Source organism: Haplochromis burtoni, unplaced genomic scaffold (assembly GCF_018398535.1).
Source record: "Haplochromis burtoni strain Fernald_Lab_line unplaced genomic scaffold, NCSU_Asbu1 Contig_270, whole genome shotgun sequence".
In the NCBI taxonomy this organism is placed as follows: domain Eukaryota; kingdom Metazoa; phylum Chordata; class Actinopteri; order Cichliformes; family Cichlidae; genus Haplochromis; species Haplochromis burtoni.
In genome coordinates, this window is record NW_024582631.1 from 388,815 (window position 1) to 406,814 (window position 18,000).

The window sequence follows — 18,000 nt, forward strand, 5'->3', positions numbered from 1 at the left end:
ACTTTGCAGTGGGAGCCCTGGTTTCACATTTGCCTTTGAAATCTGCTGAGCAAGCCATTGTGTCAGAGGTGTGTGTGTACGTGCAGTATGCATCTGCGCACTCCTTTTTCACCCAAGTCACAACATTTTTGCCTTGGAGGCAGGCCGATAAGCTGTTGATGTAGAGAGCACCATTCAGCCAGATGCTTCTTTAGGCTTAATCACATCTGTGGTTGTGGACACCAAGAAGAAAATGACAATGCTCTGGCCTGCAGCCACTTGCTCTTCCTTCTCTTACCCGCCTGTCACCATCTTCCATTATCAATCTTGAATTAGCATCTTATTATCTTTCGGTCTGGGCGTGTCTGTGCACACTGCATGTCTGCATTGGCCTGGGTAGTGGCCCAGGATTGACAGATTGATGCTAAAGAGAAAGTTCCCTCAGTTTGTGAGGGATTACTGAAAAAAGGCTGGGATTAAAAACACGTGCATGTGCGTGCGGCAAACTGTGCTGGTTCCAGTGGTGGGGGAGGATGACTGCATGCGTTTTGGGAAGAGAGCACCCGAGGGTGTGGGGAGTATCGGGGGCATGGTCACTCGGTGTGCTTCGGCCTTTATCCCTGGTCTCTGCTCTGAGCCTCACTTGAAGTAGTGGCCCTGTCTTGTGAGTGAAGTCATAGATGAAGAGTTTTACATGGAAGCCCTCACTGCCACCCACTGTAGTGCTCCTATAATGTACAGTTAATCAAATGTGACGCACTCCCATTGGTTGTGAAATAATCTTTATTCTTCCTGAAATACAAGCATCTCTTGTCAGAAAAAGGTGATGAAAGAGTTAAATAAATATTCTGCTTTCTTTAACAATATTGTTTGCCTCTGCAGGAGTCGGGCAGTGGCGAGGATGACCGTCGCTTCCATCTCAGGAGGTGAGACCACCCCTCTGTCTTATGTTTCTTGTTTCCTTAAACAACCCTTTACTTTCAAATGCTGCCATTAGCAGGATCCACGCAAACTGCATCTCAGACCACTAGGGGGAGACTGTACATCAGTATTATTCAATTTTACCTCTAAGTGCTTAAGCACATTTTATGTTGTCAGTTTATAAGACATTAATATAGCTGTCACATTATTATTATTATTGTTTTTGTTGTCATTATTTTAAGGCAACACTATTCAAAGACCAGAATTCCCATGTGTAAGAGCATTAGAAAAAGTTGCAGTATCTTTCTAGTCACAGCATAATCAAAGGAAATGTATCAATTGGAATCGGATGAAAATGTGTTCCTGTTTATTCCTAAATGTTCCTCGCACACGGTCCCTGCAGTGCCAAATTTCCTCTGCTTTAAACAGCGAACAGTAAGCTGCTAAGACAACAACAAGTTGTTCATTCTAAATTTGGAAGTTACTTATATATTTACATTGTGTAACACAGAGCGTTTTGATATGGCAAAAATAGTTCATTTCTGTTTGCCGTAAACAAATGGCGGCTTTGTGAGAACTTTATATCAATATTTGGCCGTCCCTGTCATATTGCAGGCTGCGGTTAATTTGAGGCTTTCTGCCCGAGGGTTGTGGTCTAGCTGATTTGCTTTTTACGTGTGCATCTGTGTCTTCATAAAAGACGAGGACGTCACAGCTGTTATTGTTTTTTTGTTTCCATGACTCGGGTGGCTCTGTCATTATCCTGCAACCTGGGCCAAGGCCCTGTTCACAATTGAAATGAAATTCTCTTTTGCGAGGAGAGCCTGAAAGCTTGCACTTTGTTATGTTTGTGTCTGGCTTGCTACTAGCTGCCATTCAACACAGACATTTTCTCTCCATTGTGGGGAAGGCTACGCAAAGATACCGCACTCACTTCAAATGTTCTCCCTGCGTTACATTCTGAGACACTAGTGCATAGTCATTAAAGAGGAAGTGGAACATCAAAGCATGTGCAGCCTTTCCGTCTTTAATGGACTTTGTAAAGGGCTTTTGTAGACTAATCTAAACTTTGAAGTGCAATCTAAGTAGCATGTCTTTGTCGTTTAACTTTCTGTGTCAAGCTTTTATCAGGTGTAACTCATATTTTTACGTTGCCTCTTGTCACTGCTGTAGTTACTGTGTAATTCAGCAGGTAAAGATGCAGTGCAGCTAAACTCCACATATATAGTCCAGCTGTGTTGAGCTCAGCCTGAGACAGACAGTTCAGTCAGTGCAGATTGAAGGGCTGGTCTGATTGTCCTGTTTGGAGGCATGACAGAAATGCCAGATAATGACAGATTTCTGCAGGAGTCGTGTCACAGGAGGAAAAAAGAAAACAACAAAACACTGCCTGCCTGCCAGTCCGTGTTAGTGTTTCCTCATCTTTGAATAGCAGTGCTAAGAAGCAGTCCAGTGAGCCTGAGCTTCTCCACTTCTCTATTTTCTCTTTCTTTACTTTTGCACTTTGACCATGGCCCAGAATCACTGTGATTTCATTCAAGTTAATCTAAGGATGCTAAGCACAGTTGGGCCTATTTATTACTAGGACGGGAGACTGAGCTCAGTTGGTAGAGCTCAGGTGGTCTGCCAGTCGGAGCGTTGGTGGAACGATCCCTGGCTCCTACAGTCCATGTGTCCAAGTGTCCTTGGGCATACTGAACCCCAAACTGCATCCATCATTTACCATCTTGGTTCATTCTGGTGGAGTGACATTTATTCAGATGCTAACTCCAACTAGATGAATGTTTATTTAAAACCCTTTGAACATAGTTGTGTACGTGCCGCACTACATCTGGATTGCACCGCAACTTGCTCATAGACAAACACTTTGTCAGGCCCAATATAAAAAAATATAAAAAAAAAAAAAAAAGAAAATTTGGCGTTGGGCATGTATAATGCGAACTTGGAACAGAGTGGAATTCATCCAAATGTGGAACATGCAAAAAAAGGGGGGTGGGGGGGTTGTCAGATATATTTGAAAGCTGAAAAACGGTGACATCATTCCTACAGTAAACACACCCCGATAGTGACCGCGAGGACATGTGGTCCCGATTATTTGTTAGGTAATACCTCAAAGCAGAGGTGAAGTCATAGGCATTGATGAGCGTGCACACACACATTTATGCGGGTGCAGCCAAGGACCTTGCTAAGGGACGCCCAATGTGTATTAACCAAGAGCAGAGGTCCAATTAACTGTGCACTCCCCAACCTACGTATGCCTTCACACAGCCGCATGGGCCAGTAACATTGCACTGGAGCCGTTCAAACTGAGGAAGGCTTTGGCCTTTTGCACTGCAGTAATATTTTTCTCTCCATCATCGTTTTCTTGTGCTTCTCCAGAGTTTTTGTCTTCTCCTTTTCGCTGTATACCGACTCCCACACTGTATCTCTCACTCTCATATTCTCTTTCTCTCTCAGTCAACATCTTTTTCACACAGACAGATGCAAACAGCTATCTCTGCCCATTGCACCACACCAATGAAGGATAACTGCTGCAGTGCAATAATGAATCTCTGCCACACACTGTTGCCTCAGGACTGACACTGACTGTCAAGGACAGTGTTAGAAAAACTGTCTTTATTTTCCTACCCAAAGCCATCATTTGGCTTTTTTTCCTCTTTTTTTTTTTTTTCTTTCCTCTAAGTAAATCTGTTAGTGCTCGAATAAATGTTGGTAAATGTGTTTTACTGTGGCTGCTGCACAAAAGAGATCATTTGCAGGGATATGTGAGTAACTCAGTGTTTGGTCAAATTAGTTTTTAAAGATCCCTGCATTTAATGGTTTAATATTTGTTCACTTTAACCCTGTTCTACAACATTATCCATTACAGTGTTGTGTACTGTTCAGCACAGAGATTGATATGGGATAGGGATATTAACTTGGATGTTTCCTGCTTCATTAATCTTGTCTAATCTTGTAGCTGTCACACAAAATGCTAAGGTGCACAAGCTGGATTCATTCCTTTAAACCACAAAGGCATACCCGCAATCACTTCTCCTTCTCCTGCCTATTTGGTTTGCTGTTCACAAAGTGCCACAATGTATCAGCAAAAATGCCACCTTAGTTAGCTCTGTGTCAATGTATTGTATCTACTGTAGTGAGAAAGCAGGCCGAGGATGAGAAAAGCTTGTGTGAAGAAAGGACCTGTTGTTTAGCAGCCCTCCTTCTGACCTTGTCTGTCTATTGTGTCCATGCTGTACAACATTTCCTTTTTACTGAGTGCAAAACGGGTCATTGTATTGCCGTGTTGGCTGTTTGTTTGCAGTACAGCTCCAAAAAGAAAAAAGGGTAGACTGCTTCATCAAATGTAAATAAAAGTACAATAGAGTGATTTGGAAATGATTTACATGTAATTGAAAATATTATCTATTATATTACTGGGCAACAGGCCGGGAGCGCAGAAAGGCCAGTTTAGCACACAGGCATAAGTACTACAGAGCCTTGCTGTGGTAATGCATGTTAAAATAATCACGGCCTTTAATGGAGGAGGAGTGGCACAATAGGTTTCTCCAAAATTGTATTGTTTATAATTAATGGTGCCTTGACCATTGAAATCCCTTGCGTTATATAACTCTTTTGTTGCCTGTTCATGTTGTAGACTTATAGAGAACTCTGAAACAGGTGCACACAAGCAGAGCAGGTTCATCAGGCCTGCTCTTAGAATGAGAAGGGCGAGGTGCAGTAATCAACACCAAACCAACGGCATGCTCTTTAAACACCAACTTCTCATGTGGAAACAAGTTTATAAGCTGTTATCTGTCATTTATACCCTGCACCTGCCTTCTGTCTTTCTACAGCACACCTGCTGTTTAAACATTGAGTGCTTGATTAGTGACTACATGGGCGTATGTGTTCCCACCGCTACTAAGAAACTGCAGTGCACAATTTGTACTTCCAGTATTTCGCCCATGGAAGTTCTGCCTTGTGGGACAATAAGCATTTCATGCACAATATCTGACAATTTTATAATGCAGAAAATGGAAATCATGGTTCATCAATGTAAGTTTTGTAATTTAGCTGAATTATGCAATTGCAAATTGGAAATATTAGAGTCACTGGAATAACAGGAAAACTATTCGGGTCCTGGTAAGTTTTCTTTTTGAAAACTATATTTTGTGACTTATTCATTAAGAGAAACTAATTCTCGAGAAAGAAATTCATACTGGATTAGCCATAACCTCAGTGGAAAAAGTCTGTGATGTAACAGTTGGAAACAGTGGAAATCCACAAACAGCATGCAGTTAATTCCACAGAAGAGCCAAGGGTTACAGTCATTGTGTGCAACATATTTAATTTGATTTTAATTTCAATTCAGTTTTGTTTATATAGTATCAAATCACAACAGTCTTCTCAAGGCAGTCTATATTGTCTGGTAAAGACCAAACAATAATAGAGCGAGAACACCAACAATCAAACCACCCACTATGAGCAAGCACTAAGCAACAGTGAGAAGGAAAAGCTCCCTTTTAACAAGAAGAAACATCGGGCAAAATCAGGCTCATTTATACTGTTGGAAAGTCTGCTTCTTTTCCCTTAATCGGTGCCCTATTTGTAAAGAAAATGCATTTGTAGGTTGAGCAGCAGAGTTGAGTATGTGAGTTGTGCCCATGAAAAACTTGATCTGGTCTCGGACTGAACTCTATTATCCAAGATGACAACAATTGCCAATTGGGTGTACTGTTCGTGCCAGAGTGACCAACACAACCACACTGTCTGACTTGCGACAAATACTGGTTGACAAATGTTATAACATCCCACAGCAGTGACCCAAGTTGGTAACCAACATTAGATGAGGAACCAGGTTGTTGTGGATCTGTATGGCTCTTCCACATGTTATTGAGGCCCCTGTTTGATAATTGAATAAATTGTTAAATTGGCAATATGTCTTGTTTATTCAGACTTCATCCAATTCAATAAATGACACCACACAAGAGTCTATGGCAGAGTAAGCTGTTTAGCATTGGCTGAGAAGATTTGGCAAGTTTTTCATCAACTTAACCCACACACTGAACTCTGCTCCTCAACCCACAAATGCATTTTCTTACAAATGTGGCATTATTTAAGGGAAATAACAAGCTTTCCACTGGTATAAAATTTATTGCCAAGATGCATTGTTACAACTAAGAAACAATCAACCAAACACACATTCCCTTACTTTTTCTGACAAGTTTAAATATATAACATACATAACATATGTCACTGAGTAATGCAAGATATAACAATACAGATATAACAGTTTTGCAGTTATATTTGCAGAAATACGTTCTGGGCTAACTTCACTTACACACCTATTTTCAGCTTGTCCTTATCTAAAGTATACTTTTGGTTTACTGTTCAATATCTTTTGCTAATAGAGCCTTATTTGTCTTTCTTATATGACTGTTCAGAGCTTTAGAGCCATTTCTCCAAAGCTAAGCGCTTGTACAGCTGACTGGGCTAAGTCTTCAGCAAACATTTGAACTTTAGGCATTGTAGGTCATGATGTTCTTCAGTTTGTTTTCAACTTGAAATTCCCTTTTAAGTGATAAAGGAAGACGTAGCTGGGAAACAGTTGTGCAACTTGTTCACATCTCAACTAAACACCACAGCATGGTCTCAGGTTACCATCCCAGAGACAAATAGGTTTCCACTGGGTGCTGGAAAATTTGATGACACTAAACAGAACCACATGACAAGAGCACTTGAGCACACAACCTGCCCTGTGATGCAAGAGCAGTCAGTGGGACACGTAGGTGAAGCAAAGTGTAGTTTGAGGACTGGAGTGCTGGTGTGTTTGTTTCATATGTGATTTAATCAGAGTTATCGGCACGTACACACTCTGGCAACTGGTTTGTTGTCTGTGGCCCTGCGTTGTAGCATTGCCGTTGGATCTATGCAAATTAGGGTTGTAGTTTTATTTTAGCTCACTTATTATGACATATGTTTACATTCACTGTCATGAGTTCAGCTTTATTAAGAGTCATTCGCTACTTGCAAAAGTACGATTATACTTTTGTTTTTGGAGATTTTTTATGAGATAAGTAAGAGTACTAAAACAATGACAATAACATGTCATAATCATTTCAGAGAAGGGGATAATAAAATGGCACACAGTTTAAGGAGAGCAGCTCTAGCTCATTAAATTGTTCGCGGACCTAGAACATACACCAATCAGCCACAACATCCCAGCTCCCGATGCTGTAGTAGTATTCCCAATCTTGCGACTGAAGGTGTCATTTCATAGCATAGCATCAGAACATTTAAATAAGTTGTGAGGTTGGACATCTGTGGGTCAGACCTATTTTTCCAGCCCTTCCTAGAAAAATCTGGGACATTTTGGAAACCAAGTCAACAACTTGGACTGGATTTAAGAAATTACGAGAGCTTCACAAGGAGTGGACTGAGGCTGGTATTAGTATTGCATCAAGAGCTTCTAGGCACAGGCGTAGTCAGGAAACGGGCTACAATTGTCACATTCTTAATATCAAGTTACTCCTAAACTAGAGACAACAGCAGAATCATCTTACTTGGGCTAAGGAGAAAAATAACTGAAGTGTTGGTCCTCTTTGAGATAAATTTTGAATTACATTTGGAAATCAAGGTTTTACGCTTTGGAAGAAGACTGGAGAAGCACACAATTCAAAATGTGTCAAGTCAAACCTGCAGTCTGTGATGATTTGGGGTCGTCATGGTTGTTTCATAGCCCATATAGGTGTCTACCAGGGGATTTTAGAGCACTTTGTACTCCCATCTGATAGAGAATTGCCATTTTCCTTTTTGAAGAGGACTTAGCACCTGCCCACAGTGCCAAAAATAGCCATGTTATTACTGTGGTTGATTAACCAGCTAACTCACCTGACCTGAACCCCAGAGTATCTATAAGTTAAGATGCCAAAAGGAAGATGACAAATACCTTACCCCAAAATATAGATGATCTGAAGGCTGCAGTTAAGCCAACCTTGGTCTCAGTAATGCCTCAGCAGTGTAATAAGCTTATCACCTCCATGCCACAGCGCATTGCTGAAGCGATTCTTGGTAAAGGGCACCCAAATAAATACTGAGTATATAAATAAATATATATATCAAAGTTATAAACACTTTTGAATTGAGCTTTGAAAATATTCTAATAGTTTGTGAACGGATGTGCTAGTCCGATAGCTGGATCAGACATTGGTCTAATAGGCCCAGAAAGTCTTCTTAACTCAGTGATAATGTGCCGCACTATGGTACAATCAATGCAGTTCAGCAGTGTGAATCTAACAACAGTGGCACAACAGTTTTGTACCTGACACTGGTACACCAACAGCTTCTATTTTTATGTTTACACAAGTTTTGTACTTAATTGCAAAATCTGAAATGAACTGGATTAGGCTAATTTCAGATACTGGATTTCAGATTTTCATGATCTATAAGCCATAATCATAAAATTTAAAACAAACAATGACTGAATTAAGATTTCACTTAATGTTCAGTGAATATAGAATATATGAACTTTTACCTTTTTGAATTAAATCCCCCCTTTCCCCCAATATTCTCATTTTTTGAAGATTCACTAGTACATCCAACAAAGTTTCCAGGTGCTAGTGTTACAGGTTAGTCAGTGTTTTCTGCTTTAACAGGATGTAAGAACTACAGGCTGGAAAGTTTGTGATTGCTTAGCCAAAGGTGTATTGTGTAACAGTATTCTTAATAGTGCCCTATTTTCAGACTTCCTACCGATAACTGCACTACTTTGGAAACACTCAAAACAAAAATCCAGCCCTCTGTAAACACAGTATGACTCTTCTCCATTGTGTAGAGGTAGAGGTCATTTACTACAGATGTTTTAGTTTAGAATTTAAGGCACTTGGCACACGTTGGTGTGACTGCAGCAGCAGGGGGGTGCGCTGTGGTTTTACCTTGTTTTTCAGATTGTTTGCAGCTTACATAGGACCCAGCATGCTGGCGCGTCAACTGAACATAAAACTTTAAAAGGCTATAAAATAAACCTTAAGCCTGTGCCCACCTCACAGCATGGAGTACCTCAGCTGATACTTGATACCCTCAGACCAGCTTCATGGGAACAGTCACTGCTCACCCAGACTTTCTTGACAAGGCAGGCTCCACTTTACCTAGATACTACAGGCTCACTGCTACAGCAGCTCAGCCCAGATAACTTCAGCCTGTTTCTCATTTATCTGCTCCTTATGTAACCCAGCCACATGGTTTGTGTGTTGGGAGGGAAGTTTGGAGAGGAGACAAGTCTTCACAGTGAGCTGACTGCAGAACCAAAAGCCCATGCGAGTTTTATTCCCTCTATTACATTAGCTTGTTAATGAACAGATCCTCTATTGACCCTGTTGTGCCGGGACAACTAATCAGCTGCTGGGCCTCACTTGACTCTGGCAACTTTAACATACTAGGCTTATTAAATGCACCACTCCGTGTTTAATCTATTATGGATGCGGCATTAAGTAATTCCCAACTTCTAACCAAACACTGAAGCAGTATCTTCAGCCAGTCAAAGCAGCCAAAAACCTGCGGAGTAGAGAACTGGTTTACTTTCAAAAGCGTCGATGCAGAGGTGCTGCTAGTGCCGTCAGTCCCACTTCCCTCTTGCCCTCATTGGCTTCCCCATATTTCCCAAAAACACGTGGCTCCAGCTCCTCCCTGCTATGACTTCTCCAGCAAGTGTTTGACCCAAGTCATACGCCTCAGTACTGTACATGGTAAAGGATATTCTCTTGTGGCAGGGATGAATATGTTTTTAGAAAACTCTGCGGTGATCCTCTTTTAAAATGGCTTTTGCTTTCTTGGGGAAATACTGGACAGTGACACGCTGCTGACGGGGGCAGGAACACGGCGTGCTAGCTTCAATCTTCCTGCCTTATTTATTGTAACAGAACTACGATTTGGAAACGTCTTATTTTTGTGTGAAATATTTAGAGGAATATTTCCTCACTTTTTGTCGAATCGCGCCGTAAAATCCTCCCACGGAAGACTGTTTGCGATGACTGTGGGAGAGGAGTAAAAGTTCTCCATCGGACTTTAAGAACACCTGCCGCTCTCTGCTCCCTCCGCGCTGCCCTCGACGGCATGACCCTCGGCACGGTGGCCGGTTCCGACTGCTCGTCGCCAGTCAGCTTCTGCTCCTGCTGCGGGGCAAAGATGGTACCCTACTTCAGCGACGACGCGGTGGTGTCAAAAAATGAGATCAACCAGCTGTAAGTTGCACAAGAGTGGCATGCTGTGAACAGTAGTGACAGTGGGCTGTTTGATATTGAATAAACAATTAGACGGCACACTGTGTGTGTGTGTGTGTGTGTGTGTGTGTGTGTGTGTGTGTGTGTGTGTGTCTAAAAACAATAAGTAGGTGGGACTGCGACACAGAGTAAAGCTGCCGTTAAGTAACAGGGTCTCCATTCAAATTTCTCCAGCACAACTTCAACTCCAACGTGGAAGTAGACTGTGGGCGTACTGTCTGAAACTCGAGTGTGCTAATAAAGATTTAAAATACACACCAGATTGTCACCATTATTTCATCTTGTAGCAATTTTATCATTTACCACAATACTCGGTGTTCTAGTGAATTGATGCAATATGTGGGTTTTGTAATATCAGGGTTGATGAATGTATTTCCTGGTGACGTAGCAGGGTCTTACTCATCACAGTACTCCCTTTTTGACCTTACTAAGACATAAGTGCTCTTCAGCCTGTGTGACTCATCCAACCTGTTTCCAGGTGTGGACATGGAATTAAGCAAGGGATTCCTCTTTAGGTATACTTAGTGGAGAGAAATGGGGGAAAGGAAGGGGTCGCCCGATTGCCATAATAAGAGATTTATGTGGCAGGGGGCATGTTGGTGTTTAGTATCATGACTGAAATACAAATAAGAGCTTTTGAGGAAGATGAGGTAAATAAAGTGGAGAAAGAAGAAATTGTAAATAATTTTTTTGTTTTCTTTACTTTTGGCTATGATATGTGACAAGTTAAACTTATGTTTGAGGTCAGTGGCTTAATGTGTCTTAATATTTTATAGGAAAAGACTCAAACTGACCTGTATCCACCTGGATCCTGACAGTTAATTTAAGCAATAAGCATCTGAATGTGACTTTTAAAATAATCCCAAACAGTTAGGACTGTTGTGTGTCTCGTAAACCAATAATAGTACTGCACAACTGGCTGCTCATCAGAATTTTTTATAAGCTGTCCATATATCCTGTTCTGTATTAGAACTAATGCCCTTTGTTGAGATGTCAGTGATGGATGATTACTTTATCATCCAGTGGTCTTATCTGTTATCTCTCTCTGCCTGCAGACATCAAGGCAAAGTTGGGTGAAGGCTTGGTTTTGCCTGAGAGATGTAAAAGGATTTAGCTGACTTGTACATGTGGTGAAGATGAGTCTGCTCTTCAGGACAGATCAAAGGCCTACTGTGTTCCAGTATTTCTAAACTCATGTGGTGCTGTCTCAGATAATCTCAACAAATTTGGGGAAGAGGGGGAAAAAGAAAATCAATGCAAAACTTCTTCAAAACTACTTAAACTAGATTAAAAGCTTATGTAATCAGCATTAACCAATTTGTATATAGTTCCAGTGTCGGGCTGTTTTCATGGAGTCAGCGAGCGCATGAGAACGGGCCCTCTGTTATGGTTTTCAGGAAAGTCAAGGGCAAAGTGTGTGTCTTGATTGCATTGTTTTTTTTAGTTGGTTTACACGTGACAGTGTAGCAAAGTTATTGAGTAAACTGAACGTTTAGCTTTTATTAGAGCTGCACCCACTCGTTAAGGAAATGGTTTTTCTTTCTTTCTTTTTTTTCTGTGAGTTTGCACAAGGTTGGTTTATGGGAAGAAGTTACTCTGAGACAGGCACACAGTGCTTACTGGCAGTCGCGTGTCTGGTAAACAGCAGCAGATGTGGGAATCTTTCTGACTTCCTGGCTTTGTTTGAAATACAGCATGATGCTAGTGGCTTGTTGTGATCAGCAGTTTTTTGTAGTGCCCAAAGATGGTTTCGAGCCCTTATCACGACACAGGGGACGTGCTTTCATTTTTTTCTGTTTGTGTGCACACATACATGTCTGTTTATGTCAGACAAATGCTGATTTTTAACCAGGTTTCTGCACGTAATTACAGGCTTTGAGGCTGTCACTGGACTTTAAGTGTTGCCTGAGGATAAACGACACCTGGAACACTGTTGTTGTGCCATCAGTTTTTAAAAGATACTGGTAAACCCTCTCCTCCACTTTTATCCGTGTTTGTGTTTTGTACACATTGTCCAAAGCAAACGGATGGGACTGAAACGTGACAAAGATGTTTTGTTTGAGCGTTTGCGGAAGAGACTATCAGCTGAACAGTGATACAGGCACCTGGTTATAGGTCCTTACCTGGGCTGTGTGTGGGCGATTTGTCTTTAACGTTAAGTAGGTTTCTCGAAGTTTGTATAATTAGCTTAAGTAAATCGCCTGATATCAGACAAAACAGATGATTCTGTTTGTTGCCAAGTTTCTATTAGTGCTTAATTGTGTCCAGGTACAACCACTGCTCATCTATATTTTGCCTCGGCCACATTAAAAAAAGATTTCTTTCTGTAACTGTAAGTGTAAAATGTAGTCCGGATCCTTCTGAGAATAGCCTCGAGTGCCTGACTCAGGTATGTTCATTTCCAGCACTCATACCTTTGTCTATCAGATTACCAAAGAAACAGTAGTGAAACTTGTGGTACTTAATTGCACGCTTGCAGAAGCCAGGGGAAAAGGGCAGCAAGCCGACTGTACTAGCAAAACAAAAGTCTATGTTTAGTTTGACCCGAATTTTGTCTCTTCATCGGTCCTGACCTCTTCTCCTCCAGAGGCCCTCATCTGCTATTTGAGTTTCCATGTTTGTCCAACAGTCTGTTTAGCATCGGGCAGACTTTGTGGAAATGCGCTTTGATTAAAATTACAATCAAAAACATGTAACCTCTTGAGATTTCGTGTGACACAGGCCTTCAGCCAGACTTGAATGAGGACGTTGAGGTTTGTGGGTCTGCTAGCTCACCGTGACACTACACGAACATAACTTCTCCCTTTGGTCTTCTGTCTGTCATTTTTTTTCTGCATGTTCATGGCTTATGCTTCCAGGCATCAGGGCCCACGTGCACCTGCAGACATGTGGACACACATAAACATACACAGCAGCTAATTCCCTGCCTTTCTCATGGGCTGTATCCGTCTCTGTTGTAAACTCCTAAAGCCTTAGGAGGACCTGCCCTCCACAGAGCAGACCCTATATTTATCCCACTCTCCTCCTGAGAGTGACTAATATGGGCACAGGCTGGAGGAGGGGGTCAGTCAGCTATCTGCCCACTATGTGGAGTGGTCCTTACATAGTGATGATTGTGTCTGTGGCTGTTGCCCTAACATGTACCTACAGCTTTGCTTTAGCCCAAAAGCCTGGGATGGCTTAATGCCAAAAGATGACCCACCCTGCTCTCAGCTACATGCTCTGACCGGGTCTTCTTTCTTTACCTCCCATCTTTCACAGTCCACTTGGCTCTGTGGAGCCCAATTTAACTGAACTCGTTGCCCTCTTTCCATTTCCCCCTTTGCTGTGTCCTCATGTTTGTAGAGCGCTGGCCTTTAAATCAGCCTGAAAGTGCATATTTTCAACTGTCTTGGCAATTTCTTATCTTTCTCTCATACACTCCTACAGACTGCAGTGTTATCGGTCTGACGGTGCCATATCACATTACTAATTTATCATTTAAAATGAGTTCGGCTTAAAGGCAGCTGCATAACATGAGTTGACCATTCTAATTTAATGAGAGGCTTGAAGTGATTCAAAGATTTACCCATTAGATTCAAAGCAGATGTGTGTGATGGTGCAGAAATTAAGAATTATGTCCCTAATGACTCTATAGTGTGCCCTATTAATTAATGAATTGAAAATTTTGTCTATAAAATATCAGAAATCAAGAAAAATGTCCAGATAAAACTGTTCACAGCTCAAGGACATTAATCTTGTTTAGTAAAATGTCAAATTAGAGAAGCTTGAACTGGTGAATGTTCATTATTTATTTATTTGTTTATTTCCAAAAACTCTTCTTTTTAAACAAAATAATCAATCTCTTGATCATTCGATGCAACCCTGGTAAGATTCCTCTGGGTGATGATATTCTGTGCTTCTAACTGGCTTTACTCGTTTGTATTCATCCAGCACTAGCCTGAGTACAGTATTACAGCAGCACACGCAGGCTTCAGTGTGAACCCTCTGCAGCGTCAAAGAGAAGCTTCTATGTACAGTTCGACTGCTGAGACTTTTAAAGGACTACTGTATTTTTAGAAGCTGTATATGAGAGTCATTCACAGCCCCCCACCTTTCAAAGCATGGGGCTTACATTACTCTGTCTGTGTGTCTGTGCGCAGGAATACAAGTGCGCGTTTGCTTGCACGCGCATGACCCTCCACACCAGGTTCTCGGGAAGAGTAGCAGTGTTGCATTACATGACATTGTACAGTAGCGCTGCTGTACACAGTCATTTCCAAGTACAGCACATAGGAAACTCACAAGTGTAAGTGGGGCATGATGCAGCAAGAACTGAGGAGAATGACAGAAACTTAAAAGTAGGACAAAGTTGTGCGAAATGCAGAAAACAGAAAAAAAGAGGGGGGAGTAAGAGGAAACAGCTGGTTCAAGGGTGGGTGGGTTATGGGAAATGAGCCCAGCACAAGTCAGTCTTTTTTTGTTTTTTTCCTCCTGCGTTGTCTCCTGATTCTCCATATCTATGGTCTCAGCAAAACTCAGGAAGGGCAGTTGGATGGCGGGGAGGATAGAGAGATGAAGTTACAGACAAGAGGGGGGATGACAGGAAGACTAAATGACAGACAGCACTGGACTTTTTTTTTTGCTGTTTTGAGTGTGAAACTGTAGAACTTGATGAACTCCAAGTTGGGTTCATTGAGTGTAAGCCTGCTGCTAAAGCTAAAATATGCTCGCGGCATATTTATGCATGTTATGTCATGTTAGCATCAAAATAAACATATCAGTCAAATACCTGATTGTTTGACCTCAGAGATTTGATGTCATCACCTCACATTCATTAATCCCAGTGATCTTTATCGCGTCAGTTCCTTGTTTTAGCTGCCAGCTAAAAGCCGCCCTTGTTTTGAGCAGAACAGGTTGGACGACTGCTTGGAAGAGTGTTTCCTCTACTAACTATTTGTATCTGCAGTGGTTTTGTTTTTGTTTTTTTTCTATTTCTTTTTTGAACTGATGTTTATTTACTGCATCTTTTAAAAAAAGTCAGAAAAGGACCTTCCTTAAGAATGTGTTTAACTTTTAAGACTCACGTTTTGCTGATTAGGATCATTGTGGCTGCACGCACATCTGTTTCTACATCAGCTGCATTCTTGCCAGCTTGACTTGTGGTGTCATTTTTGGCAAAACCTGCAAAGTGAATACAGCCGATGTGTTTTTGTTATAATGATGCATTTCTCCTTGGTCTGGAAGAGTTACTTAATTATATATTAATTATATTTGTTAAGAGCATAATTTTCATAGCAGCAGTACTTTTCTTTTCTTTTCTTTCTCTCTGTATCCACTCATGAAACACTAGCAGCCGAGCGCCCGGCTGGCCAAGTGGTAGACTTCTCGCTTAGCATCATTAAAGTTATGCTTTAATGATCGCATGGTTATCATTAGCTGCTGCAGGAGTAGATGTTTTAACTTGTTTTCTAGCTATCTTGTGAGGTTAGTGTACCTCCGTACACTAAACATACACCTGGTCAATCATACATGCAAGCACGACACTTTAACTGGTATCCAGTTAAAACATTGGCCTCAGTTTATAATGCATCTTCCTCCTCAATGCAGTGACCTCAGTCACAGTTAATAAGATTAAGTGTCTCAAAGGGAGCAAAAAGCCCGTTTAACTAGGCCTGCTTTGGATTGAAGTATAGTGCGCTGGCCAACTCTTATCGCAGCTAAAACATTGTGTAGGAGGGGGACTCGTTCCATCTTCCCTCTCGGACCCCCGGTCCCCCTCAGTTCCCCCTATCCCTCCCTCCTGGCAGCTGTTAGTGTGAGTAAGTCTTGTGTGTGTAATCCAGCTGTGTGGAGGACCAGAGAACATTGTGTTCTGAGTTCACATCGGGGCTTGGATGTTGTTTTGTTCGCATCGGTCTGTGAGCTCTGATCTGGGGAGCCTGCACACCAGAGGCGAGCTGAATGGGGCATTGTGACGGCGACACAAGGGCACGACAACGCTCTACTAGTCCGTGTCCCCGTCTTGTGCCTGTTATGGGCATCCGGGGTCGGCATGTGGAAGGAAGCGATTTCAAATTAAGTTACGCAAAAAAATACCAGTTATGATTAGATAAGTTTGCTTTTTAGGCTTCTATTCATGCTTCATTTTCCTCTTCTCTTCCAGTATCAGTGAGAGCTTCCTCACAGTTAAAGGTGCAGCCCTCTTCCTTCCCAGGGGTAACAGTCCCACGCAGAACTCCGCACCTCGAATCAGCCAGCGCAGGAACAAACACACAGGTAAACCCTCATACTTACAGCGCCCACACAAACAGCAGCTGCACCATCTCCCAAAACTTCCTCTTACTCCCTTTTTCACCCCAAACCTCACAAATGAACTCTGTGGAAAAACTTGAGATTAAAGAGCACAGTATGTCTTCAAATGGACATTCCTCTACAGCATCATGGGTCACGGCTGGCGTTAATTTCTGTCAAGCTGTTTCACAAAAGAGCAGATAAGCTCAGCAGTGGTGAACTTGTTTGCTGGATAGGAAAAAAAAACCCAAAAACATCTTAATAAGTCACAGACAAAACGGATCCACATGGGAAATGACACTTTCTATCTGATGTCGTCTCATACTTTGAAAATGTTTTTGTCCAGGTGACCTCCAGAAGCATCTTCAGACCATGTTCACTGTGCTGCGCCCAGAAGACACAATCAGACTGGTTAGTAACAAGCACACATAAATAAATATAATAACAAAGGTCAGTTGTGTGTGGTCCTGTGATCAGAGAGCATATTCCAGAGCATCTGATTAAGGTCTTAAGAACTGAAACATGGATTGGCTTTTGAAAACATAAACAGTTATGAGGCAAAGGAAGTCTCAGCTCTTCCAGCTGTGCCAACAACACCACCCTCACATGAACCTTGCAGAACTCTAAGTGTACTATAAGTGTGCTCGCCTTTCCCCTGATGTCCCTGCTGCATGTTTAATGAAAAGGGCTTATGAGACAGGGATTTTAAAAAAAGGACTGGTTAAAACGTCATTAGGTTGTCCCTGCATATCTCATATTCACGATCCAGAGTTTTAAATGCCAGTCTTGTGGTATAAAGTATCTATAGGCCCTTGAATGATAAAGGGTTGATTTCCAGGGCTGTAAAGAGTCAAAGACATTACACAGGTGATTTTACAGTTTGCCCCTGTCCTTCTTTTCTTGCAGGCTGTGCGTCTGGAGAGCGCCTACCCTCAGGTAACCCGCTACATGGTGGTGGTTTCCACCAATGGTAGACAGGACACAGAGGAGAGCATCGTGCTCGGCATGGACTTTGTCTCCTCTGATAGGTACACCTTCTCTGTCTTATTGTAGTTTTATAATAACTCAAGAATTTATGTTTTTGCTATGCAGATTTCTTTTTTCTTCTTGAATTGGATCGTCCTCATACTGTAACTGTGGTGTAGTTGACACAGTCAGAGAAATTCAATAAATCAGTGAAAGTTTTTTCAGCTAAAGGATAAAGTAAGCAAACCAGTGCATCTTGTTTCACTGTCTTTACCTTGTCGATCTTCTCTGGCAGCTGCTGCACGGTGGGTCTGGTTCTCCCTCTCTGGAGCGACACTATGATCCACTTGGATGGAGATGGGTAAGACGCCACACCTACTCCCTGCTTCCTCTTACTGCTCCCTGGGGCAGCTGCCCGACTGCTCTGATGACTTTGTTTACTTGTTTGTGAGCTTTGTGTTTTCTAACCTGTCTCTTTGCATCTCCACAGTGGCTTTAGTGTGTCGACAGTCAACAGGGTTCACGTCTTCAAACCAGTGTCTGTCCAGGCCATGTGGTGAGCAACCTTTATTTATTCCACCAGAATGACAGCCGTGTGAAG

At 42.0% G+C, this 18,000-nt stretch overlaps 1 protein-coding gene across 2 annotated transcripts in view; it reads left to right on the top strand.

Moving 5' to 3' along the window:
• Positions 1-18,000, top strand: part of ssh2a (slingshot protein phosphatase 2a) — a 28,340-nt gene that overhangs the window by 1,855 nt on the left and 8,485 nt on the right. The window contains exons 2-7 of one of the 2 annotated variants that reach the window (XM_005939589.3): positions 862-905; positions 16,306-16,418; positions 16,780-16,844; positions 17,340-17,461; positions 17,695-17,760; positions 17,890-17,955. In XM_005939589.3, the coding sequence (XP_005939651.1) occupies positions 862-905; positions 16,306-16,418; positions 16,780-16,844; positions 17,340-17,461; positions 17,695-17,760; positions 17,890-17,955 (476 nt within the window). Of the gene's footprint in view, positions 1-861; positions 906-2,906; positions 10,122-16,305; positions 16,419-16,779; positions 16,845-17,339; positions 17,462-17,694; positions 17,761-17,889; positions 17,956-18,000 lie in introns of those variants that run through there. The other variant, XM_005939588.3, reaches the window with a different exon arrangement.